At 57.0% G+C, this 25,831-nt stretch overlaps 8 protein-coding genes across 8 annotated transcripts; 5 read left to right on the top strand and 3 right to left on the bottom strand.

Annotated features, from left to right (window-relative positions):
- Positions 1–829: 829 nt before the first annotated feature.
- Positions 830–1,216, bottom strand: GMORB2_1356 (uncharacterized protein; the record flags this gene model as incomplete). The annotated part of the gene is made up of 2 exons (XM_035463338.1): positions 830–1,051; positions 1,124–1,216. The coding sequence occupies 2 exons, from the start codon at positions 1,214–1,216 to the stop codon at positions 830–832; spliced, it is 315 nt and encodes a 104-aa protein (XP_035324762.1).
- A 2,033-nt stretch (positions 1,217–3,249) lies between these two features.
- On the bottom strand, positions 3,250–4,473 carry GMORB2_1355 (uncharacterized protein; the record flags this gene model as incomplete). The annotated part of the gene is made up of 3 exons (XM_035463337.1): positions 3,250–3,975; positions 4,037–4,274; positions 4,385–4,473. 3 exons carry the CDS (start codon positions 4,471–4,473, stop codon positions 3,250–3,252), a joined length of 1,053 nt encoding a protein of 350 aa, XP_035324761.1.
- Positions 4,474–5,995: 1,522 nt separating this feature from the next.
- Positions 5,996–7,928, top strand: GMORB2_1354 (Myb-like DNA-binding domain; the record flags this gene model as incomplete). Its single annotated transcript, XM_035463336.1, has 2 exons — positions 5,996–6,170; positions 6,412–7,928. The coding sequence occupies 2 exons, from the start codon at positions 5,996–5,998 to the stop codon at positions 7,926–7,928; spliced, it is 1,692 nt and encodes a 563-aa protein (XP_035324760.1).
- A 743-nt stretch (positions 7,929–8,671) lies between these two features.
- GMORB2_1353 (Myb-like DNA-binding domain) lies at positions 8,672–11,706 on the top strand (the record flags this gene model as incomplete). The annotated part of the gene is made up of 3 exons (XM_035463335.1): positions 8,672–9,179; positions 9,450–9,955; positions 10,090–11,706. 3 exons carry the CDS (start codon positions 8,672–8,674, stop codon positions 11,704–11,706), a joined length of 2,631 nt encoding a protein of 876 aa, XP_035324759.1.
- A 1,948-nt stretch (positions 11,707–13,654) lies between these two features.
- On the top strand, positions 13,655–15,610 carry GMORB2_1352 (dimethylaniline monooxygenase (N-oxide forming); the record flags this gene model as incomplete). The annotated part of the gene is made up of 4 exons (XM_035463334.1): positions 13,655–13,706; positions 14,101–14,401; positions 14,474–14,600; positions 14,657–15,610. The coding sequence occupies 4 exons, from the start codon at positions 13,655–13,657 to the stop codon at positions 15,608–15,610; spliced, it is 1,434 nt and encodes a 477-aa protein (XP_035324758.1).
- A 460-nt stretch (positions 15,611–16,070) lies between these two features.
- GMORB2_1351 (Cytochrome P450) lies at positions 16,071–17,522 on the top strand (the record flags this gene model as incomplete). The annotated part of the gene is made up of 1 exon (XM_035463333.1): positions 16,071–17,522. The coding sequence occupies one exon, from the start codon at positions 16,071–16,073 to the stop codon at positions 17,520–17,522; it is 1,452 nt and encodes a 483-aa protein (XP_035324757.1).
- An 805-nt stretch (positions 17,523–18,327) lies between these two features.
- GMORB2_1350 (ATP-binding cassette, subfamily B, mitochondrial transporter ATM) lies at positions 18,328–20,471 on the top strand (the record flags this gene model as incomplete). Its single annotated transcript, XM_035463332.1, has 2 exons — positions 18,328–20,341; positions 20,416–20,471. 2 exons carry the CDS (start codon positions 18,328–18,330, stop codon positions 20,469–20,471), a joined length of 2,070 nt encoding a protein of 689 aa, XP_035324756.1.
- A 411-nt stretch (positions 20,472–20,882) lies between these two features.
- On the bottom strand, positions 20,883–22,704 carry GMORB2_1349 (Major Facilitator Superfamily; the record flags this gene model as incomplete). Its single annotated transcript, XM_035463331.1, has 2 exons — positions 20,883–21,184; positions 21,288–22,704. The coding sequence occupies 2 exons, from the start codon at positions 22,702–22,704 to the stop codon at positions 20,883–20,885; spliced, it is 1,719 nt and encodes a 572-aa protein (XP_035324755.1).
- Between the last annotated feature and the right edge of the window lie 3,127 nt (positions 22,705–25,831).

Here is a 25,831-nt window from a genome sequence, read left to right as displayed (position 1 = left end):
CTCTCTCTCTCTCTCTCTCTCTCTCTCTCTCTCTCTCTCTCTCTCTCTCTCTCTCTCCGAGACCATCTTGGGACTCTGACCTGAGAGGGCTGGCTCCGCTTCGAGGACCATCTTTCGACAGCGGCCTGTTCTTGGCACGCGCCATTTTCTCCACCCGCCTCTCAGGCTTGACCCCAGTCTGGTATAGCTTCTCCATTTGCTGCTCCTATGGATCCATGCGTCGCTCCACGGGCTGCCTCCTCTCCCCTCGTCAGTGGCCACCATCAATCGCCTACGACGTAATGGTGCGCAGTACAGATTACAGTCGCCGCCCCAGTCCCAGACTCCCAGCCAGTGGGCTCTGTAAGTAAACTCCGTACCGGCTGTACGTCTTTTTTTTTTCTTCTACCAAAGCAGAGACCGGTGGGCATCTTGACCAGTACGAGGTCGTGTATTCACAAAAGTTGGGGGGGGGGGGGGGGGGGGGGGGGGGGGGGGGGGGGGGGGAGAGGTGGGCATGAAGGATCAACATTGTGGCTCTGCAATCATTAGTCTTCTCTCCCTCCTTCTCCCTCCCCCTCGCTCCCTCGCTCCCTCGCTCCCTCTCTCTCTCTCTTTTGCCAAAACTGTCAGAAATGGATGGTTGGTGTGAGTGACTTGGCAGATTGAATGTTACTAGTTCTACCACTGCCTGTCAGTACCACCAGCAAAGTAGCAATAGTAGGGAACCATTAGACCAAATGGCATTGTCCGGATTGGAAAATCCCCATACAGAGCAAAACAGACATGTATAGAATGGCCATATCATATCTGAATAATGGAAAGTGATATTGCCCTGGCCCGTCACTCCCTACCACGCTTCCGGAATGCGGCCCTCAGCCCACCACTGCTGAGCGGCGACCGGAGTATGTCCTTGCTCTGCACCCTGCGTAGCCTGCTCGCAGCCGTTTCTATCCTCAGACCCCATGACTTCTTGGACCTGTATCGAGACGCAGGTTCTGCCGGTGCAGATACGGATACTGATGTCGACGCAGTATTCGTCATCTCTGTACGAGTACTCATACCGGACCGTCTTCCGGAGTACTTCTCCTCTTGGACATCCCGGAATACGTTCGGAGCTGTGGAGACCCTGTCATGGCTAAACCTGAATAGAGATCCCAAAGTGGAAGGAGACAGCTTCCGGGGGGCATGCCGGTCGGGCGGTATTGCCGTCGGCGAAGGCGGCCGGGCGTGCCATTGCTGCGAGAGGCGTTCCTGGGTCGTCATGTTGGAGCGTAGAGAGCATGGACGATGGCCATCTGCGTGCTTGGAGGAACGGCGCGTTGGAGACGATGGACCGGGGCTCCCACGCTCATCACCATCATGCTGGTGAGCAGTATAGTGGACCGTTGGTGTATCGGGATTTCCATCGTCATGGCGAGAACCGTGGTGGCTGTACAGAGTCCCAGTCTGACGACCGCCATGCTGCTGCAAAGATGGCAGTCGCGTACTGCCCGATGATCTTGCAAACGCACCAAGGACATCACGGCTCTTGGCTCGTACGAGGACATGCCAGTCCTTGGCTGGACCCGCTGGCCGTAAAACGGCCATGCTCTGGTACAGACGGGGAGTTTTGATCTCACCTTCAGGCCCCGACGCAGCCTGCCCCGACGCAGCCTGCTTCGGTGTCTGGTCTTCTGTAGAGTTACGTGGTGGTTGTCGGGCAACACGGCGACGGGCCTTGCCTCGCCGAAGCCCATTATCCTTTCCCTTGCAGGGACTTTCGTGGGAACTCTTTGTTGCGACGGTGCTCAAACTATTGCTTCTTCCCAGATGTAGTGATGACCCGTCGCTCTTGTCCAACGTCGCGTGGGCTCGCCCAGGCCTCAGGGGAGACGGCCGAAACTCGGAAAGCATCGTCCTCTTCGATTCCATCGTCCCCAGGTGTCCCTGGCCACCACCGCTACCCGGTCCAGAGCCATTGCCCAGTATCTCGCGTGCAATGGCGGAGCGCCGGTGTTCTTGCCAACTCGTTGGGGTGTCGGAAGATGGCGTGCGTAGCTCTCGGACTGCGTTCATTCGCCTTGGCGGGGTGCCCCATCCGTGCCGGTCTAGGTTGACCTGGGAGGCGCTTCTATCCTGGTCTTGTAGCATAGTCCCGTCAGACCTCGCGGAGCCAGAGGTCTCAATGCATCTCGGTACTGGGACATCCATAGACGGTTCATCGTGAACATCAGTTGCTTGCCCGTCACCGCCCACTCCCCGGTCAGGCGAGTCTGGTCTGTCCCTAGATCCATGTTTCTCATCATCTATCAGGATCGAGCAACTGATGGGCCTTGAATCATGGCCGCCATTGATGCTCTTGGCGGGGGAAACGCTACGCAGGCTTTCCGCCGGCGGTGGGTGGCCCTCAACCCCAGAAAGAAGATTCGGCATGGTTCGTTCTCGAGACGTCAGAGGTCCCCTGGGTAGGCTCTCCCCTAGAGCTTCATCCTCAGCCAGAGAAGCAGCGCTTACGTGGTGGCTCCGAGTCGTGGTAGTGGAATCACCATCAGGTGATACCTCACCGATTGTCAGAGCGGTCAGATCCAGAGACGACAGGAGAAACTTCGTCCCTCCGAGATTGAGCGAGAGCCGGGGGCATGGCTTAGTCGTCACCCACGGACCACTGTCCACCGCGTCCCCAACATCCTCGACCGCATGCAATGGGCGACCCCATGTCTCTGGGTCTCGATCAATACTCGATGGTATATTCGGGATGATGAGAAACTTTTCCCACTTTGGTGTCCAGAACCATGATTTCCTCGGCGCGGGAAGGTCGCATGGACGACCCTCCCTGGTACACAGGGCCTTCCGCACGAGATACATCCTGGCGTATTCCATCGGCGACAGACGCGGTCGGGCTAAGCTAAGCTTGAACTGTCCCCGAGGGCTTGCTAGATTCCTGTAAGGAGAGGCTTCAGTGAGGGCGGACGCGGGATGGAAGGAGTTATGAGGGCGAACGCGGGTCATATCGATATCCGGAGCCCTGTATATCGTCGTCATATGGGGACTGGAAATCTGTGACTTGAGCACAGGCCTTCGCCGACTGGAGGCGGATTGGTCCGATGTGGTGGGCTTCTTGCCGCCTGCATTCTCCTCGTTCGCACGTAGGTCTGATCTTGACCGTACCCTGCGAGCGATTCTATCCCATAGTCTTGGCTGGGGCGTGGCAGATTCTAAGACAGGTGGCAGAGGCGGGACTCGGTCGACGAGATTGTCCTCAGAGCTTCCCCCGCTGTCGAGGCTGTACTACGAGCCACGACGCTGGATGGCTCTGGGGATCAGGAGACCGAGGGAGGCCTTCTGAGCAGGCGTCATGTCGAGATCCCTGGTAAGTGGGTGCTGGTCATATCCCGTGCCTGACAGCCGACTGTCGCATGGAGACGCTGGGTTACCCACGAATGCCCCCAGGTCCGTCTGTGCCCCCAATATTTCCTGTGCTGGGACTCCGTCGAGAAGCAGTGTTGCCATCGGGGAGCTCGGTGTGGCTTGGCAGGATGAATGAGTCGATGAGCGCCGGGTTTCGGGCTTGCTGCCGTCGACAGTTCCGCACCAAGTAGGGGAGCTGCGGGACCAAGTGAGAGACGGGATCCTCGACGTGGCAGACCGTCGACCGCTCTGCCTGCCGCCGGCGGCGCGAAGGATCAAGAAGCAGAGCTCCTCAGATTTTTTGAATTCTTCAGCGTATCGCGTCAAGGCCTCACGAGACTCGTCGTAGCTAGGCACGCCGTACCAGCTGTGAAGTCTCATGCGCATGGCCGGGGAGTGGTTCTTGGAGAATGGTACTTGGCGCATGATGTACTCGTAGATGGAGAAGCGGATGCTTCTGCGGAGGTCAGAGGAGTAAGCTGAAGGGTCGACATCATCCAGATGTCCGAGATGTACTGTGGCCGGGAACAGTGCGTTGAGGAGGGCCATGAGTTCGAGCCTGTCGTCGAGTGAATCGCTCTTGCCTCTTAATCCATCCATAAGGATCTGAAAGGCATCGGTTAGTATGCTGATTGAAACAGTCTCTTCTTCAACATGAGCCTCTTACACAGCCACGGAAGCCCAGGTGAAACCGCTCGTATCGCTTTGAAGCCGTCTCATGCAGTCCCTCGATGATCTGGGCTTGTTCTAGGCTGACCGTGGCAGCTTCCAAAGGATATCGGATGGCAGAAAGGGCGCGGAGGCGATGAATCTCCACGCCGTCGAGAAATGCCAGCGCGCCCAGCGCTTTGCTGAAATCTATCCCACCAGCCTCAGCAGGTCTGAAAACAAAAGTTACAGCCTCTCTGAGTATTCTCCGTGGGTTAGGAGCGTGGTGCATCGCGTGGTCTAGCCGGGACTCTCGAACCCAGTCCGAGCGAAGATTCTGTTCAAGATCTGCATCGTCATCAAATACCTGGAGCGTGTGCTGTGCAGCTTGTGCAAAGCCAACTTGGCCTGGGGAAAAGCCCAAACGCTCTCGGTCAATGAGATGAACGAGGGCATCGTGGCCACGGGTGAGCCACCAGGTATACAGGTAGGTGGTGGATGGCGGCATATCATAATACTCTGATTGTTTATGCGGCTAATAATGCTGAGGAGATGGCCATGTGCAATTTGGGGGAACGGTTGGCATGCTATCTGCAAGGCGAGGTGAGGCCCTGGGCAGCTGGTCATCTCCCCTGGGCCTCAGATGGCAGCCAGCAAGGCTAGCATTTGGGAGGGATCACGTTTCCGAAGATATGGTGGTCAGATGAGGAATCGTTACTATGCACACAATCGATAGTCAAAGAAGAGAGAAATCTATCTGTGTCTGTTAGCTCTCTCACTCTCTCTTTCCTTCTTTTTTCTTTTTTTCTTGTTCCATTTCATTTCTGAGATGAGATACCAAAGTCAGAGGCACTTGTACTCGTATGGTAAGTAAAGATAAAGAAGCTGGGATTCTGCAGTCGTCACCGGCACTAATACTAATAACAGATCTGAGGCCCACACGTCATCGTAATTACGGCACGCGTCGTAGAAGATGAACGAAAGCACAATGACGCGAAACCAGAGGGGGGGGAGGGGGGGGGCTTGGCAATATTCGATGGCAATATCATGGCAATATCATGATATTGATAATGCATGTAATAATATCTGATGGGTAGTGGAGATGACAGATGATACGAAGGGCAAGAAACACGGGAAAGAGGGATCCCCCACATTTCTGAGGCAGAGCAGAAAGTCAGAAGTAGGAAGCAAGAAGTAGGAAGCAGGAAGCAGGAAGAGGAGTGGCATTGGGAGTGAGAGTGAGAGAGTAGATACGGGAAGTAGGAGGAGATGAGGGGAGCCATCAGACCGTCGTTCGCACCTTCCTTTGGTGTCGTATTGACCGACTTTACCGACAGAGGAGGCAAGTGCCATTGTCGTACCTGCCTCACCTTTGTCGCCGTCGTACATGTAAATACAGGTATGAATACTCGTCGTAGCTGAACCGAGTCCACTTAGTACGTATTATTTAATTCGTCAGGAACCATGCACAGTTGCACAGCCACAAGCCAGGCCCAGATGGCCCTAGTACGTACCTCACAAGATCCTCACCTATTCGTACACGTAGAGCCCAAAGGGGATTCTTCGGGCAGTCGGGCGTCTCTCCGTAGCGAGCTGAAGCAGCCTAGAGTGAGCTAGAGTCTAAGGCGCCGCCCCCCCCCTGTAGCTCTTTTCTTCTTCTTTATCTCTCTCTCTCTTTTTTTTTTTTTTTTTTTAAGTGGCCTTTACATGTATAATACTCCGTATGTAGCGTCTCAGTAACGGATATTTGACGCGGTTAGATTCAGGTCCCTCCTCCCCCCAGAGTTTTAGGGTCAATCAAGCTTGTTCTTGTTCTCCATCAGCTTTTGGGGAGGGTTGAGGGGCTGTCTGTCTTTGTGACTTTGATTGCAATCATCTATTCATCTCTTATTTCTTATTGCTGCTTCCTCTCTTCTTATATCATCTCACCTCTGTACTCTCATTCATCGCCACTTAATTTCAGTACTCACAGCTCACCATGACGCGACCGCCTGTGAGGCTGGTCGGCCAGTTGGCCCGCTCAGCCACGCGCCACTCGATACAGGGGACCCAACACCGCGTCCCTTCTTCCACTGCTGCTGCTGCTGCCTCTAAGGGACCGTCTTCATGTCCGCGACGCTTCAACTTTTCCACGCAGTCTGCCAGGCGAACGGGTGAGTCTAAGCCTTGACACATATCTTCACTTTACCTGCGCGTGCTTGTCTGGGTACTGGTTACAGGGGCTGCGCCTCAGGTCTAGGCGCATCCCGATCGCTGCGTGTACGGAATGTGGGCGGGGGTAGTCCCAGACCCGTCCCGAGCTCTTCAGAGAGATGAGATCTGACCCAGGTCCCGATCATGAGTAGCCTGCTATATCCAGATGACGTGTGTGCTAAGATATCACCATCACTGTAGAGCAACGAACGCACAATGGCGGCGGCGCTGGCGGCGGCCAAGGCCCCAAATCTGATGAGCCGTCGATAGGGTACAAGATGCTCGAGTCGGCTGCCACCACTCTTGCCTCAGTCGTCATCCTCGGCGCGGGCTTCTCCTTCGCCGCCTACGCGTACCACAAGGGCTACAAGTTGCTGGTCTTGAAGAAGATGACGCGCGCGTTTGAGCCGGGCGACCCCGTGCTAGAGATGGCCGCCGCCGGCAAGGGCCTGCCCGTCGGGGAGGACGATGACCACTGGGTGGTGCGTCCCGAGCAGGCCACGGTCGAGGCTATCGTGTCCGGTGAACTCACCGGCCACTACTTCCTGATCATGGGCGAGAAGGGCTCGGGCAAGAGCAGCATGCTGATCGAGGGCATGCGCAAGATTGACGGCGACGCCGTCGCCATGTTCGAGGCCCACCCGGACCTGGAAATCTTCCGCCAGCGCCTGGGCAAGGCCCTCGACTACGAGTACCACGAAGACTACATTGGCGGCTACTTCAGCGAGAGGGGTCCCCGCGAGTCGACGGCGCTCCTCGACATCGAGAGGGCCCTCAACAAGCTGGAGAAGGTGGCCATGAGCATGCGCGTCAAGCGCGGCAAGCCCCTCGTCGTCATCATCAACCAGATGCACCTCCTGCGCAAGGAGGACGAGGACGGGCGCGACCTCCTCGCTCTCCTGCAGCAGCGCGCGGAGCAGTGGGCCGCCGCCAATCTCGTCACCATGGTCTTCAACTCGGACGACTACTGGGTCTTTGAGCGGCTCAAGCAGCTGGCCACGCGCATGGAGGTCATCCACGTCACCGACCTGCCCAAGAGCGAGGCCATCTCCGCCCTGTCCAAGTACCGCTCGCGCTACTTCAACGAGAACCTGTCGTCCGACATGCTCGAGGAGATTTACGCACGCGTCGGCGGCCGGGTTAGCTTCCTGAACCGTGTCGCCAAGAGCCGCGACATGCTTGCCACGTGCGAAGCCATCAAGGATATCGAGAAGCGTTGGTTCCTCAACCAGTGCTGGATTCTGGGGATGGAGATGGACGACGATGTCATGGACCAGCAGAAGTGGGCCTCGGCCGCCATGGTTCTGGTCAGGGCCCTCGTCAACAAGGGCGAGGACGAAAAGACGGAGACGTACAACGACGAGGTCGGCCACGTCCTCCCCACCTACCCCTTCCACATTGCCCAAGAGATCATGACGCGCTGTGACTTCATCCGCGACCTCGACAGCCTCAACCTCATCACCATCACCAACGACGCCCAGGTGCGCGCCAGCAACGTACCCATGTATCGCGCCTGGAAGGAGATCTGCGCCATCGACGGTTTCGACGCCAAGCTGGAGGACACGCTGCAGAGGATCGCGGACATTGAGAGTCTCGGCCGCACCAGGGAGTTGGTGGCCAAGGATCTCGTCATGGGAGGCCAGTATGACATTGATCTGAATCGCGGGCGAACCGTTGTCAAATTGAATAAGAATGAGAAGGAGGACGACGACAAATAAGAGCGAGACGTTGTATAGCTGAGAGCGCGCAGGATTCCCTTCCAGGAAGAAAGGAGCATGTCTGTACGAGTACTCGCAAAGAGGAGTTGGGGGAGTATCTCACGTTCATTTTATTTTTTTTATATTCCCTTTACTTTGTTTGGTTTTGTTTCTTCAGGGAGAGAGGAAAGGCTGGATAGATGTATGATTATACTATTACATGTTAGATATCAATATGAATTGAGCTCATGAGACCCAAGGCATCGTTCAAGAAGCCACCGATACAGAGCTGATAGAAATAAGCAGATCCACAGCAGCTCATGACTGCTATAGAGTAAATAAAATAACGAGGCACCAGTCGAAGATGCGTCCCCACCTTTCCTCCTCAGGAAGCAGCCAATCGTCATGGTCCATCACCGGAGGAGAATCTCGCAAAATTGTTCTTCCCTTACCGTATCACCGCCCTAGGCTTGTTTGTGCCTCCCTCCTTGGGATTCCCACCATCTCCCTTCGTCGAGCTGCGTGTGCAAAAGAAACGCTCCTACCCTGCATCGGTAATTCTTTCTCTCAGTCATCGTCGTTCATCAACCCAGGGACCGAGGAATTTACCCTACACCAACTCATACTGTCTGATCGCGTTCGGCCTTACGCGTGACGACGAAGAGAGGAGTCAGCCCACGATCCGGAAGACCCCTCACCCTTTTCTTTTTCCTCCCAGGATAGGCGGCGGAGCGATCCCAACCGATACGCACACGCAGAACACCATGTCGGACGCCGAGGACCGCGCAATGGCGGGCACGAGCAACGACGAGGAGGCTGTCTCTATAGACGCCGACTTTGGCGCGTTGGAAATGTTTGACAGCAACGCGGCCGACGCGCCCTTCTCCTCCTCGGCCGTGGACGAACCGAACGAGAAGAACAAGAAGACGAAGAAGAAGAAGAAGAAGAAGGACGGTGACAGGAAGAAGAAGGCTGGCATTAAGGAGCCCTATGAAGAAGGGGAGCACAAGAGGGCCAAACGTCGCGGGGCCGACCTCGAAGATGACCAGCCTGAGGGCCAGGCGGAAACTGAGGCCGAGGGTACCGATGATGAGGGAGAGGGGGCTGCCAAACGCAAGCGCAGAGCCTCGGACGGCGGTGCCCGCCGCAACAAGAAAAGGAAGGGACGCGACGACCAGGACGGATTCCTGCACAAGGATGGTACCGAGGCCGCCGTAGAGGAGGATGAGGACGACTCCGGCCCCCAAGGCTCCCCGTCAGTCGCCCACGCCCGTAGGCTCAGCCATCCCCGCGAGACGACTACTGCTGGGGAACGCGAAAAGGCCATCTCCAACATGGACGTCGAGAATCTGGCTAGGGAGGCGTGGAACGAGCACGTCAACGGCAACGTCAACAACGCGGCGGCAACAACAACAACAACAACAACAACAACAGAGGCAGCAGCAGCAGCAGCAGCAGCAGCAGAAGAAGAAGAAGAAGAAGAAGAAGAAGAAGAAGAAGAAGAAGAAGAAAGAAGAGAACAACGAGGAGAATCATCGGCAGACGTGGACATGCAGGATGCTGCCACAGCTGTGGAGCAGCAGCTCGCACAAGAAGAGAGTGCCGGCGCCGGCGCTGATGCCGACGCCGAGGCCACGACGATGGCGTCAGGTCGACCTAAACGGTCGACGCGCAAGAAGGCTGCCAAGCCCTCCTTCTTTGAGCAGCCACAGCCAGAGTACCCCGATGAGGGGCTGGAGGGAGACCTCCCCTCCCCCTCGGCCATCTCGCCCAAGCCGCGCAAGAGGACCAAGGCCGCCACCAAGAAGACGACCAAGGCGCGGAGGCGGACGGTGCACGACAGGGACGGCGACGACGACCGGGATCTGAAGCCGGAGGGCGACGAGACGTACGACGACATCAACGACGCGGACGCGCCAAAGGGTAGGAGGAACCGTATGGATGGGTACATCAAGGGACGGTTCACGGAGGAGGAGCTGTTTGGGATCTCAAAGCAGGTCGAGGCGTTTGCCGAGGAGAATGAGCTGTCTCAGCACGATGTCAATGAGGTATGTTTATATATATATCCTTGCTATGCTTCCCCTGTCTTGAGATTGAGAAGAAGAAGAAGAAGAAGAAGAAGAAGGAGAAGGAGGAAGGAGAAGGAGCAAGGTGATTCCGATGCTAACTTCTGACGATATAGATGATCCAAGCACCCGGAGGTACGAGCGCGGGCGAGGCTCACGCGCAGCTCTGGAGCCGACTGTTCGCGGTGTGCCCTCGACGCCACCGACAAAAGGTCATCAACATCACGCGCAAAAAGTTCCACAACTTTGTGGCGCGCGGCACATGGACGGCAGAGCAGGACAAGGAATTGGCCGGGCTGATTGACGTGCACGGGACGGCGTGGTCGAAGATTGCCGGGCTCATCAACCGGCACCCGGAGGATCTGCGCGACCGGTACCGCAACTACATCGTGTGCGGGGCCAACCAGCGCAAGGACACGTGGGACGAGGAGGAGGAGCGGCGGCTGACGCAGTACGTGATCGGGGCGATGGCGGCCATCGACGACCTGCGGGCGATGCAGCCGTCGCGCAAGCTGCTGCAGAAGTCGTACGAGGAGCTCATCGACTGGCAGAACGTCAGCGAGCAGATGGACCGAACGCGCAGCCGGCTGCAGTGCATCACCAAGTGGAAGTCCATGAACCTCAAGACGCACGGAAAGGACAAGCTGGCGTCGTCGCAGCCCGACTCGCAGATGTCGTTCAACCTGGAGAAGGCGCGACGGCAGATCGTGGACATGCCGGTGGCGGAGCGCTACCGGCTCGTGCTGGCGATCCGCGCGGCCGAGCCGGCGACCGAGGCCAAGATTCCGTGGCACCGCCTCAACGACAAGGAGTACCGCAACAAGTGGCACCGCGCCACGCAGATGGTCCTGTGGCACCGCCTCAAGACGACGGTTCCCAACCACGAGAAGCTGTCGGTGCGCGAGTGCGCAAGATACCTGACGGACCAGTACGACCGCACCGACCAGCTGCCCGACGTCGACGATGGCAACTTCAACGTCGCCGACGAGATGCGCTGCATCCAGACGCTCTCCACGCCCACCTCGAGCGCCCGCAAGCCGTCATCCCCGTCGGGGACGGCCAACGCGCGCGCCTCCCGCGCCGGAAAAGGCAACGGCAAGACGCTGAGCAGCGACTACGTCAACCCCTCCGACGACGACGAGGCCACGGCCGCGGCGCCGCAGGAGGACGAGATCGACAAGGCTGCCGCAGCCGCCGCGGCCGCCTCCGCCGCTCCTACGCCTGCCCCAGCCGCAGATGATGAGGAGGAGATGCAGATCGACCCCGCGCTCATGGGTGAGCCCGCCCCCCCCGCGGGAGCAGACGAGGACACGACCGATACTGCCGCCGCCGCCGCCGCCGTTGCTGCTGCTGCTGCTGCTGCTGCTGCTGCTGCCACCGCTGCCCCCATCTTCGTCAAGAAGCCCACCTCCGCCACCCCGGTCAGGAAGCCACCGGCCGCGACGTACGGAAAGAAGAGGGGTTCCGCCGCCAAGAAGAGGTCTTCGGCCACGATGCTGTCTCAGGATCCCATCGAGGACGACGACGACGACGACGCGCCGACGGCACAGGGTGAGAACGGTGCCGCCGGTGCGGACAACCAGCCACTACCTCCCACTTCCACCAGGAAGAGGAACAGGTTCCCCGACCCCCCGGCCTTTGGGGGGTCTACGAAGACTGAGCCTACGGATGACGTACCGGCTGATTCTAGCGATATGGAGGATATGGATGATTTGCCTGCTCAGGTGGCTTAGGTTTAGGCTCAGTCAATCATGTAATTTCCTTTTTCTTCATTTCTCTCTCCGATTTTTTGTTTCTCTTGATGGGGGGAGGGGGGGAGAGACCCGTTTCATTTTGTTATGTGTTTTATTGTTTTGCGGACCTTTTCTTCTTCTCCTTCTCCTCATTCTTTACCTTGTGCTATGCTGGGAAGGGAAAATGAAATGACCTTCGAGTGTGAGATGTGGAGTTGCTGTTGGTATATCAGAGTGTCTAGTATTCTTATTACATTGGGACTGGGAAGTTATTCCCGTTTATTCGATACGGATGAGATATCCAGAGTATGGATGAGATGAAAGAAAAGAAAAGCAAAAAAAAATCTCTCTTTTTTTATAAAAATAAAAAAAATAAAAACCAGAGAAAAGTTATTACTCTACTACTAGGCTGAACAATAAATACCGTTGGATGGTCTTGGCCGTGATAAGATGTCATGCAAGGTATCGGGGGGTTTCACATGGTGGCTTGCATATAATATACATGTCCGCTTTTCTTCTCTTTTCTTTTTCTCGCGCTTCTCTAACGGCTTGTGGTATCATCTCCGATTCTCGCTCTTTTATCTGGAATTTTCGTTCTTGTTTTCCTTTTAGCTTTCTTCTTCTTTTCTTTTCTTCGTCAGCGGTATGTAGCCGGCGAGATATCTCATCCTACGATGACGGTAGCAGAGTGGAAATACGAAGAGACGAAGAGAGGGTCAAGACGCAAGTGTAACAAGTCATGCCGCGCATGAGTAGAAGTCCGAAATCCGATGTGTAGAGCGGACTCGAGCAAGGTCAGCTAGTAATCACGAATGAAGCCACGAAAGTGGATTCATCCATCCCCCGCCCTCCTCTCCCCCCCAAGGTCCTCCCCCCTTGAGGTTATGGGGTGAGATATTAGATTCGCGACAAGGGACAAGGGGTTCGGGGGTCTAGATACGAGTCCATCGCCGCGGGATACCGCCAATGTCCCTCCTCGTTGGATGTAGTTTTGGCATGAGAGCTTGTCTTCTCCCAATATCGGTTGCTGGTCTACAGGTCTCGTCAGATTTCGTCAGACACAAGTACATGAAGAGACATGTCATGTCGGTCACGGGTTGCAGCGGCGGAGCCAGTGCACGGGGTGGTATTGCTACTCGCATAGTATGCTCACGTTGATGTAATGATGCTACGCAACGCAGAGTGACCAGTTGGGAGTTATTGCTCATCATCACAAGCCGGTAATAGTCGGTAATGTATACATACTCCTCTAGTATTATGAGTAGTCGTGAGACTCCAGCTCTACGTTCCTGACGTCGGTAATGGGCCATGGGCCGTGGGCTAGAATGGGAGGTTGATTAGAGGAGATAGATGAAGGGATCAAGGTAAGAAATAGATCGGATACTTGCATGTAAAACCTACAATACCACCCGTGAGAAAAAAAACATGTATAAAAAAAGAGACCTCTGACTATGGAGCGGTGGTCCCTCTGAGGCCAATCCTGGCCCCTGCTCTTCTCCGATCCCCGATACCCTGGTCACTTCAACTGCTCTCGACTCTTGCGCGCACACTCCTCACCTCAACCCGCTGCGTACTTTTCTTCTTCTTCTTCTTCTCCGTCGCATGCATCGCTATGGAGTATCGAAGGTCTCAATCCCGGCAGGACGGGGCGTTCGGGTAACCCATCCAACGTTGCAATGTCAGGCTCGATACCCTTGACGTAGTACTCGTATTAATACTCTCACATCTCCTCCCTCCCCCTCTCCCTCACTCTCCGTCGCCCGTCATGACGTCTGATTCGAGCTGTCAGACTTGATGATGACAGAACCGACATTGCAGCGACAGACCGTTGCCGTCGTTGGACTTGGTATGCACAGAACACCCTCTGGGTTCCCTCGGGGTTCCCTTCTGGGGATTATATTTCCTGCCCGAAAACAGTGAAGCTGATGCGCCACCATCATCAGGTGCCATGGGCATCGTCGCAGTGAAGAATCTCGTCGAGGAGGGATTCGACGTCACCGGTTTCGAGCGCAGCCCCTATGTTGGTGGGCTGTGGCATTATACAGAAGACAAGAACACTCTGAGTGTATTACCTAGTATGTCTCTCTGTCATGTTGTATTCTCTCTCCTTCTCTCTCTCTCCCTCTCTCCCTCTCTCTCTCTACATATATATACATACCCATCCATATATATATCATATATACATATACTAACCAATATATGCTGACCAATTCATCAAGACACCATTGCCAACGTCTCCATCGACAGAGTAGGCAATACATCTAATCCAATCCTCTCCACCTGTATATCCCATCTAACCCACATCCAGGGCTCTTACACAGACTACCCGTTCCCTCCAGGTAAGAGAGAGGAGGCACGCTCTGTTACCCCTCAAATCTGCTGACCTACCCCCAGGAACGCCGTCGTACTGCTCAGCCAAAGAGATCGAGCGTTACTTGGAGAACTACGTCGACCGCTTCGACCTACGCAGCCGTTTCCGCCTCAGCACGGCCGTGAAGGCCGTCACGTATCAGGATGATGCGGCCAGGTGGCGTCTCGAATTCTTCGCCACCGAGGGGGAGGGGGGTTCTCCGTCATCCGTCTACTTTGACCGGGTCGTCATGGCCACGGGGCCGCATGCCGAAGCTGTCGTACCGGAGCTGCAGAACGCACAGCACTTCTCCGGCCAGATGATTCACGCCCGAGCCTTCAAGACGTACGCCCTCCACACTTCCTCTTCTCCTGTGCTGCCGCCATGATGTCGTAGCTGATCGGAACGAGACACCAGACCGGAAGACTACAAGGATAAACACGTCGTCCTCGTCGGACTAGGCAACTCGTCGAGCGACATTGCCGACGCTCTCTGCCACGTAGCCGCCAGCGTGTCCATATCCCACCACCGCGGAGCCATCGTCGTACGTACCGGACCACACGCAAAACCCGCACGCCTCCCGCTGACAACACCCCTCAGCTCCCCCGGCATCACAGGGGACTGCCGATAAGCCGGCTGGTGACGCAGCGCCGCATCAAGACCCAGGACCTCCTGCAGCGGTACCTGCCGGGGACCCTCGACCGCGCCGTCAGCAAGAGCTCCCGGAAGATGATGAGCGACGCCTTCGGCCACCCCGACCCGGCCTGGCGTCTCGACCCGGCCCCGTCCCTGGCGATCTCACCGCCCATCGTATCCGACACCATCGTGCCGCAGATGCGCTCCGGCGCCGTGCAGTCCGTCGCGGCCATCGACCGCATATCGGGTCCCTCCGAGCTGACCCTCGCGGACGGGACGGCCGTCCGAGCCGAGGCGGTGATATTCTGCACCGGCTACCGAAACGGCTACGCCATGCTAGACCGCCGGTTCGACCCGGCGGCCAGCCAGCCCGAGGCGTGGACCGCGGCCCCGGGATCCAAGGGCCGTCCGCTGCTCAGGCTGTACCAGAACGTCTTCTCGCTCCACAAGCCAGACTCGCTCGCCTTCCTGGGGACCGCCTGGTTCGCCACGGGGGCCTTCTGCATCGCCGACCTGGCCAGCATGTGCATAGCGCAGGTCTGGGCGGGCAGGTCGCCCCTCCCGTCGCCGCCGGATATGGAGCGCTGGGCTGACGCGCAGCAGGAGAGGTTGTGTGCTCTGGCGCGGAGGGGGACGCCTGTTCCTGCCGCCGTCCCGCAGCTCGAGTGGCTCACCTGGGCGGACGAGACTATGGGGGCCGGGGTGATTGGCAGGTTAGGATGGGGCTGTAAGGGCTGGTCGTTCTGGTGGAGGGATCGCGCTATGTGGTCTATGCTCATGGATGGGGTGCTCACCTCGTCCATGTGGAGGTTGTTCGACGAGGGCAAGAGGAAGCCGTGGGATGGGGCGAGAGAAACCATCATTGCGGCCAATGCCGAGGCAGATTCTGCCAGGGAAGGACGGGTCGGCTCTGTCTGATGGAAGCGGCTGCATGGCTATGTAGTAGCCTATAGGGTATGGGTACGCGATCTGTCTCGGTGATGGGAAGAAGCCATGATGGCTTCTGTATACGATGACTTCCACACTGAGTCCAAGACTTGTATATAGACCATCTGGAGAGGTAGGAGGAGGAGACGTCTGAGCTGGAATAGATGATGTAGAAAAGACAGGAGTTGTCGTGATGCTGTGTACCGTGTCCAAGTTGGTCGGTTGCTGGCTCTTGCAGGTCCCTGCCCTCTTAAAGACAGCTTTACATGTGTCTGACCCACCTTTGACTGCGACAGACTAGCATCACCATGCTGCGATTCCCGACATCGCGGCAACCCTTGATTCTCTGGCCTGTTTTCTCTGCTTCTCCATTTCATCGTTGCATCTCAAGGGGGGATAGCATAGAAGGATGGACAGCATACCACGACCAGAGGACCAGACGACCGCGCTGATGGCCGTCGCGGTGGCTCTGATGGCCGTGGCCTTGACAACCCGTCTGTTGAGCGGCCGGACCGCCTCGACGACGGGCGCCGTCACCACGCCGCCACCGATGCCGGGATACTGGGTTCCGTACGTCGGACACTCACTGCACGTCAGCTTCCAAGACGCCGGACGGTTCCTGGCCCGTCTCGCTGGGGCCCACCCCGGCGGTGCGGTGTCCCTCCAGCTGATGGGTCAGCAGCACACCTTCGTCCACGACCGGGACATGGCCAGGGCGCTCGACCCTTCTTCCGGAGATGGCAGGTGGTTTGCAGAGCGCCTGGTGGTGTCCGGCTTTGGCCTGCTGTCCTCTTACAAGTCTGCACTGCGGCAGGTGCTGGAGCTGGCCGTCGACACCTCGGACCTTGCCAGCGCCGCTACGCATCACCTCGTCGCCAGCATCGCCGACCTGGTCAGCTTCAACAGCTACGCCGACCAGATGGAATGGGAGAGGCTGGCGGACGCGGACACCGTGGGATCCGACGGCGGGGACGAGACGCACGTCGAGGCCAATCTGATGGATCTTGTCGGCGCATTCACCGCGCAGTCTGTCACCTCGGCCCTCCTGGGGACCAACTTTGCGACAAACTTCCCCGAGTTCCCCGGGATCCTGGCCCGCATAGACTCTGGGATGTCTGCCCGGTCATCCTGGTCGCAGAAGGCCCGTTCCGCCAGGCGGCAGGGGCAGTGGTGCCTGTACGAGTTCCACGACGCGCTCGACAAGCACCTCGCCGGTCAAGGGGTGGACCCGGGTGTCAGGTGGCAGGACATGGATGACGTGAGCGGCCTGATCAGGGAGAGGGCTATCCTGTATCGCAATCTGGGCCTGTCCCTGAGCGCCCGTGCGGCCATCGACCTGGCCGTGGCGTGGGAGCTCAGCTCGCAGGTCGGCATGCTGACGTCGTGGATGGCATTCGAGCTGTACAGGGACCTCACGCTCCTGGCGCAGTTGCGTGCCGAGACGGGCGACTACGTGCGCTGTGTGCAGCCGGAGAACGGGTTCGGCACGGGCGTGTGGATTGCCCCGTCCGTCAGTATCGACACCGACAGTCTGGTCGCTCGCTGCCTGCTGCTCAGGTCTGCCTATGTTGAGACGGTGCGGTTGTATACCTGCACGGGCTCTAGCATGCGCTTGAAGGAGGACGTCACCGTTCCCAGGGTGGACAAGGGCTCGTACCTCCTCAGGCAAGGGACGTATGTTGACACGGCGCAGGAGATGTACAATCTCGACGAGCGACGGTTTGCCAGCCCGGACGAGTGGCAGGGAGGGAGGCATATCAAGGATGGGGCCGTGGATATGGACGCTGCCACCCCATATGGTGAGTCCGCACGTCACCTTCTCTCCTCCACGACTGGTACTGACACTGGTCAGGGCATGTTCACTCCATGGCGGGTCACAGCAGAGACGCTGTCATGCGTATAGTCCTGGTAACTACGGCTCTGCTCGTGTCAATGTACGACGTCGTGCCGCCCAAGGGGGAACATTGGAAGGGCGCCAAGACAGAGAGGAGGATTGCCGTGCGGCATCCGGCTAATAAGGTACGCGTGTGGATCAAGAGACGGGAGCTGGAGCAGGAGTGAGGTAAGGCGGTACGATCTAGTCAACGGAGGAAGACATATGCTGCATTCTTTCTTGAAAGAAGAATTTTTTTTTTTAAACAAGAGACTTCTCAAATAAACCGAGCAAGAAAAGAACAACAATCACAGTCGTATTGTCAGGGTAGAAAAGTGCTGGTAAAAAGTGAAGGCTTTGGTGATCTTATTCCCTTATCAGATGGAAAGGCCTGAACTTGATGCCTTAGGCCATCGATTGCATCATCGGCCCTGGACGGCTTACGGTTACGGCTACGGCACGCACACCATATCAGCCGGCTATTCCTCATATTTGCTGTCGACAGCTTCCAAGTCAAGAAATTTGACGTCCAAGGGGAAATTCCCTCATCGGACTTTTCTCTCTTTCCCTTCTCCTTCTCTCTTCTCTTCTTCTTCGTCTCTGTCTCCTTTCCTCTCTCCACGTCAATCCCATCTCGGATATAGACTAGAGTACCGAACCTTGCATCTCCGAACGCACATAACCCCTCCATAACGATGCTGCTGTGGAGCGGGCACACGCGACTAACATGATTCTACGATTGCCGTGCCGTTCTTCGGTGCAGTGCTCGATACAAAGCTCCTCCAGAACCAGTTACAGCTGCAGACTTTCCAATGCTCAGTTGCAACCACCATGGATGCCGCGCAGCCTAAAGCCGGGCATCCAGCAGCAGCAGCAGCAGCAGCAGCAGCAGCAGCAGCAGCCATTCCGGACCACAACACTGTTCTACCGTGAACAGCAGCAGAACAAGTCTCCGACGTCGAGCAGCGGCAGCATCCCGAAACCGGCAGCAGAGGCGGACAAGACCCCCAAGCCTGCGACGACGACATCCGTGGCGGCGACGGCAGCCTCGACCACATCAAAGGATAAGACGACGACGGAGCAGCGCAAGGCCGACTGGGCCATCATGAAGGAGATGTCGCGGTACCTGTGGCCCAAGGACGACCTAGGGACCAAGTTCCGGGTGGGACTGGCGGTGTCGCTCCTGGTGGGCGGCAAGCTGCTCAACATCCAGGTGCCCTTCTACTTCAAGAGCATCGTCGACTCGATGAACATTGACGTGGCGGTCATGGGCGGGGCGATACCGGCGGTGGCGGGCAGCATGATCCTGGCGTACGGCGCGGCACGGATAGGCGCGACGGTGTTCCAGGAGCTGCGCAACGCCGTGTTCGCGTCGGTGGCGCAGGACGCGATCCGGCGGGTGGCGCGCAACGTGTTCGAGCACCTGCTCCGGCTGGACCTCAACTTCCACCTGTCGAAACAGACGGGCGGGCTGACGCGGGCGCTGGACCGTGGGACAAAGGGCATCAGCTTCCTCCTGACCAGCATGGTGTTCCACATACTCCCGACGGCGCTCGAGATCAGCCTGGTGTGCGGGATCCTGACGTACCAGTACGGGGCGCAGTTTGCGGCTGTGACGGCGCTCACCATGGTGGGGTACACGGCCTTCACCATCTGGACGACGGCATGGCGCACCCGGTTCCGGCGGCAGGCCAACGCGGCCGACAACAAGGCGTCGACGGTGTCGGTCGACTCGCTCATCAACTACGAGGCCGTCAAGTACTTCAACAACGAGAAGTTCGAGGTGAGGCGGTACGACGAGGCGCTGCAGTCGTACGAGAAGAGCTCCATCAAGGTGGCGACGTCGCTGGCCATGCTCAACAGCGGCCAGAACCTCATCTTCTCGTCGGCCCTGACGGGCATCATGTACCTGGCGGCCAACGGCGTGGCGGCTGGCACGCTGACGGTGGGCGACCTGGTCATGGTCAATCAGCTCGTCTTCCAGCTGTCGGTGCCGCTCAACTTCCTGGGGTCCGTGTACCGCGAGCTGCGCCAGTCGCTCCTCGACATGGAGACGCTCTTCAACCTGCAAAAGGTCAACGTCAGCATCACCGACAAACCTGACGCGAAGCCGCTGGTCCTGGCCCGCGGCGGCGGCGAGATCCGCTTCGAAAATGTCAACTTTGGCTACCACCCGGGCCGGTCCATCCTCAATAACCTGAGCCTGACCATCCCGGCGGGCAAGAAGGTGGCCGTGGTGGGACCGAGCGGGTGCGGCAAGTCGACGCTGCTCCGCCTCCTGTTCCGCTCCTACGACGTGCAGTCCGGCCGCATCACCATCGACGGCCAGGACATCCGCGACGTCCAGGTCGAGACGCTCCGCCGCGCCATTGGCGTCGTGCCTCAGGACACGCCCCTCTTCAACGACACCATAGAGCACAACATCCGCTACGGCCGCATCGACGCCTCGCGCGAAGACGTCGTCGCCGCCGCCCAGCGCGCCCGCATCCACGACAGCATCTCCCGCTTCCCCGACGGCTACGACACAAAGGTTGGCGAGCGCGGCATGATGATCTCAGGCGGGGAGAAGCAGCGTCTCGCCGTCAGCCGCGTCCTCCTCAAGGACCCCCAGCTCCTCTTCTTCGACGAGGCCACCTCCGCCCTCGACACACACACCGAGCAGGCCATCATGGTCAACATCAACAGCATCCTCCGCGAGAAGGGCCGCACCAGCGTCTTCGTCGCCCACAGGCTGCGCACCATCTTCGACGCAGACCTCATCATCGTCCTCAAGGACGGCACCGTTGCCGAGTCCGGGACGCATAGGGAGCTGATTGACCGGAATGGTGTTTATGCCGAGCTATGGAGTGGTATGTATTCTCTTTCTTTCCTCGTTTCCGCCTTTTCCTTTTCTTGTGCTTTCCTCCTGTCTAACACCTTGCAGTTCAAGAGACGCTGTTCAACCAAGATGGAGCGGAAAATAAAGAAGAGGCGAGATAGTGCCCGAAGAAATCTAAGATGCCTAAATGATTTACTTTTTATCTATATATATATATATATATATATATACAAGGGAATAAGAGCCATTGCTATGCCAACTGTTCAAGCAGCCCTTTGCTACTCATCTAGTATGCGTTCCTTCTGCTCAACACGCTACTTGACACTTTCTATCTGACACTCATATGCTATTCATTTTATCTACACTATTGGAAACTGACCTGAGAACTAGCGCTCCGTATATACCTCGTTTCATGTTCCACCTGAAATGAACAAGCCGTCTATTCCAGAGGCTGCTAGATGACTGATGGTGAGACTCATTACCTGAAGTGTAGAAACTCACGAGGGTATTGAAAAGAACAGAAGACAGCAGAAAAAAAGAGAGAGATAGAGACATGACCATCATTGACAAGTCTACACCTGAGGTATCACAGGAGCAGCGGAAGACCGCCTTCTCTCCTTATCCTTACGCTCAGCGTCGAGAGACTCGGCAAACTTGGACCTGATGCGAATCTCGGGACCCTTCCAGTAGATGACGTAGACGGGGACAAGGACGACGGCGGCGATGCAGCCCAGGATGGTACTGGCGTATTGGGTCGTCATGTCCCCGGCCCAGCTGCCGTAGAGAGGGGTGGCGTACAGGGACGAGATACCGGCCAGGAAGTCTCGGGCGAAGCCGTTGCCGCCAGTGGCGCTGGCAGAGTAGACGCCGTAGGCTAAGGAATCATCAATGTTAGCAGTGACGATACCCGGGTTAATCCCCCCCAAGGAGCGGTGTCTTGTGTGGAATTGTGGGATGGTGGTGACGTGGAAACTCACCAGCAATCATGTAGTCAATGGTGGACATGTAGATGGCGTAATTGGCGACGGCGATGAGGAAAGAGAAGACCATGGGGCCGATCCAGTGGGACTCGGGGGGACCCATGGAGGTCCAGGCGAAGCCGAACAGACCGATTGTCTCGAGCGGGGCGAGCCACAGAAGCCACTTGAGTCTGAACTCGGGGGCCATGCTGTCAGCGCCCGCGGTCCTGATCCTGTGCTGGTCACGGCGGATCCAGGGGACGTAGGAGGCGTAGGCGACTGCGTAGCCGATGTTGATGGGGATGAAGGCCCAGGCGATTTGGAGGACGCCGAACCCCCACTTCTGGTAGACGGGCTTGTAGCCCTCCTGGAAGGTGAAGATGAGGGCGTCGGAGAAGCCGGAGAGCAGGGAGCAGCTGAGGACGATGGGCTCGCGGAGGAACATCTCAAAGGGCCTGATCCAGGTGATGCCGAACTCGTGGAGGGAGATGCGCGGCCTCTTGACCTCGTTGGGACCGTAGACGTTGTCCTCCTCGCCCGAACTGCGGCGGCGCTTGGCCTCGCGGTCCATGATTATGGTAGACCGGGACTCTGGCATGAACAGGTGGATGGCCTGGACGGTCAGGCCAAAGATGAGCTGGATCCAAAAGTTCCAGTGCCACGAGAGGAACTTCTGAATGGGGCCGCCGACCACGGGACCGATGGAGGTGCCCACGACGGAAGACATGACGACGTAGGCCACGGCCCACTGCTGGTCGTCGGGGCCGTACAGGTCGGCCACCATGCCAAGGGTCACGCTGCCGCCGGCGGAGCTGAGACCGCCCAGGGACCGGGCGACGAGGATGGTGCCGATGTTGGGGGCCAGGGCGGCGAGGATCTGCCAGACGTTGACGAAGAAGAGCGAGATCTGCAGGACCCTCCACCGGCCAAACTCCTCGCTCCAGGGGGCCCAGAGCTCGCACCCGAAGGCGTACAGAATGAGGAAGAGGCACTGTCCCAGGCGGGCCATGGTCTCGCTGACGCCGAAAGCCTCGGTCAGGGGCGTCACGACGTTGGGGTACACGCTCGTGTTGAAGTTCATCGAGATCTGCACCAGAACGATGGACGTGAGAAGCATCCACTTCTTCCACGTCGGCCAGGCGTAGCCCAGAATGCCCTCACACTCATCCTCGCTGATTATGCGCTTGCCATCGTCCGTGTACTGCGGCAGCGGGGCCGGGGCCGAGCTCAGACTGGGCTTATGGTGGTGGTGGGGAACGCCCTCGACTTCTTCCCCGGGGCCGTGGCTGGTGACTAGGCGTCCTTGGCTTCCGCGTCTCTCGGACCGGTCCTTCTTCTCCGGGTCGGCCGTGGTGGGAGGTGTACTCCGGTTGGACGAGCTGGATGGAGACGAGAGTACCCTCGAGGATTTCTCGTCGGTCGTCTCGTTAACCATTTGGGACGACGAGGGAGGATATCTGGTAGGTGAGGTGGCGTTGTAAGACCTGGGGGTTTCTAGGCAAGTTCTTTCTCCCCCAAGGGTTGTCTATGTAAAAAGAAGACAGAAGGAGAGAGAGGGTGTATGGAGAGAGACAGAATGGAGGGGATGTGGGGAGTCTTATCAAGACCGGGTGTCAAGAGGGGATGAGATACAGGAATGGGAAGAGTTCTACTGGAAAGGGAAGAGTGCCAGTAACTTGTACGCAAACGCAGGAGAGAGAAAAAAAGATTCGAATCGACGGCCATTGGCAATACGGAGTACCCGCCGTAGAGAGAGAGTGTACAAGGAAAAGGAGGAGGGGATGTGTTATGATGTATCCCATCTGCAGGGACCCAGTGTTTTTCCCTGATGGTGTTTCCGTCCAAGAGAAAGACCAACCGTCCATATCTTCTTTCCCCTCTAGGGGACAGCGTAACCGGCACTGCCGTCAGATGAGTTGAGAGGGGTGGTGGTTGAACGTCATAGCTGGTCTGTCATGTTGGACCGCGGCCAGCGGCCGGCCTGCGAGTGCTAGCCACAGATGCAATCAATATAATACGCCGCTTTCCACCAACAGCCCACACCTTGACGATCGTGACCCACGAGGTTATCCTCGAGAAGGGTAAAAGTGCGATCGAGATGGTGGGTTGACATCATCCTCGGCAGCCCGGGACTAACATGTACATATACTATCGAACCCGGAGGATGCATCCCCTGGCCCCGGCTCACTCTGGGTTATACATACACTCCTCGGGAACTAGTCCTAATGGGGTGATTATTTGGTCCTATGCACCTCTCGTTGAGAGAGTGATCTTGCACTCCTGAGCTTGGAAATGAAGGAGGAGAGAAAGAGGTTCCTGGATATATCAGCAATGGATCTTCATGGCTTCGGGTGCAACGACTTTGGGGACCCACGAATGCGTCCATTACAGGACTACCACGTGGTCTCTCTTCCACCTACGAGTACGTATGCGCTCGAGCTCTATGTGAGGAGATGTGCTCTGGGAGATTGGTGGATGCTTACCTTGTCCATCGACTTCTTATCGACCCGGTCTCTCCTTCTCAGCTGGCATGACCGATCGAAGGCCGTGGATACACGCTGACCGATTGCGATGAGTCCTTCGGTCTCTCTCGGGGGTCTCGGGAAACAAGCTCAGGCGTCGACGATCTTTCAACGTTCACGGAGTGGCACTGAGTGGAACGATAGCAGAGGATATATCGGAGGGTGATGGGCGACTGACAGGGCGGATATAGAGTATAAAATTGGAGAGAAACACCGGGGCTGCTGCTCTCATGACTGAAGGCGAGTTTGATCCTTGCCCCTTTCTCTGTTCTCGACGTCCTGTCTCACCCTTTCCGGCTCTTGCCATACGGACCGAAGATGAAATCCGGCTCTCCATGTCATGTAGTGTACACGAGTACGAGTATGGGGCACTTACTTGGATGTATGCATTATTCCCCGTTCTTTTCCGCACACTCCACGTTTTCCTCTTTTTATTTTTATTTTCTCTGTGATCGAGGACGGTCTCCAGCCATCGAGATCTAATCACTCTACACTCGGTATCTCCTAGATGGGTAATCCGGAGGGGGGGGTCATGTATTTGTTCTGGCTTCCTTGGCGAAAACGGCTGTTGTCTTGCCCAGGATCTGTTGTCTTACGAAGGGACGGGCTCAGAATTCAATTCAGCTTTTGGCATCCGGTCACGGCCCAAGCAGGGTATCTGTAGCTAGACGGACTTGCATAGTAGAGAAGAAATCAAAGGATGTCCCCTCTGTAGGACTTTCCCCGTGGATTTGACGTCTAAACGTACATGTCATGATGTGTATTTCGATGTGTCACACAATTTTCCCGATGGAGCCGCCACTGAATGACGTCACAGTAGACGCCATTGCTCCACCTCGGCTTTTCGGAAGGTACATTGTTCCGGTCCGAGAAGAGTCGAGGGCAGCAACATCAGGTTTAATCAAGGCACCAGTGACTAGCATTATTACATAATACGATATAATCTCTCGAACAGAACAACAACATCAAGTCACGCTGTTGCTGGCATCTCTCTCTCTCTCTTGACCGCGAAGAGTTTACTCGGTTCGATACACCGGATCATCCCACGTAGCTCAGACGCACGTCCAACCGAGGCCATCCCCTGCTCGAGTTCAAGGATGGATCAAGGTAGCCGGCAGTGGCGTTTCTCGGGGGCTCCACTGCCAAGGTCTTAGCAGAAGAGCCTCACGGCCGTATCTCGCTCGTCCTTGATCCCCACCCGGTATCGTAAAGTCGTCCTTGCAAAAGCCAGTATCCGTACTATGAATGTAACGTCAAATCGAAAAAGGGTGTATCAACTGATGATGCTGGCACGTAAGCACGATACCACCGTATGACGCTGTGTGGGGGGGGGGGGGGGGAGTCGGGTCCAGAGTATCGGCACATCAGAACGTCAGATGACGCATTCTCGAGCAATCACACCGTGCTTCTCTCAACAGCCGACTTCCAAACCAACACCCTACCCTTGATCAACGCTCGGTAGCGGCGACTTTCTCTGGCAGACAGCCGCCGTCGGATTCGTATGGCAACCATGCGCAGTGGTACCAAAGACGCTGGTCCAAGGCTGTGTGGGTCCTGGGGGAGAGCAACCCGTATTCTGATACTGGTAGTACTCTGCTAGTGTCACGGATAATGTGCCCTGAGCCTTGATTGTTTTAGACTCGTTATTTTAACTCCGATCCGAACAAGTTTAATTCGAATATTCTATGCCATTGTTTCGTAAGAGTATTTTCCCAAGCAAAGTAGATTGAAAAATTCACCGTCTTCGCCCTTCTTCTTGGCTTGATTCCCTACCGCGACGCTTGACCTCAGGTAGGTTTTCCTGACCTCCGGCACCGAACTCGGGGATAGAACTCTCGCCTCAGGCGACTACATGTACATATACACTACATGTGACATGTGCTTACAGGGGTATAGACCCTTGGATCCACACACTCGCAGGATTCTTCTTTCCTCTTTCGTCCACCATCATCACTGCATCCATCTCTCCCCTCGACATTGAGGAAGACGAAAATGCTGGAGAGGGCCCGTCACTCCAGCCCCAGGGTAAGGGGACGAAAC

Source organism: Geosmithia morbida (assembly GCF_012550715.1).
Source record: "Geosmithia morbida isolate 1262 chromosome Unknown scaffold_1, whole genome shotgun sequence".
Classification (NCBI taxonomy): Eukaryota; Fungi; Ascomycota; class Sordariomycetes; order Hypocreales; family Bionectriaceae; genus Geosmithia; species Geosmithia morbida.
Note: the sequence above shows the minus strand (reverse complement) of the source record. Positions and strands in the feature narration are given on the sequence as shown.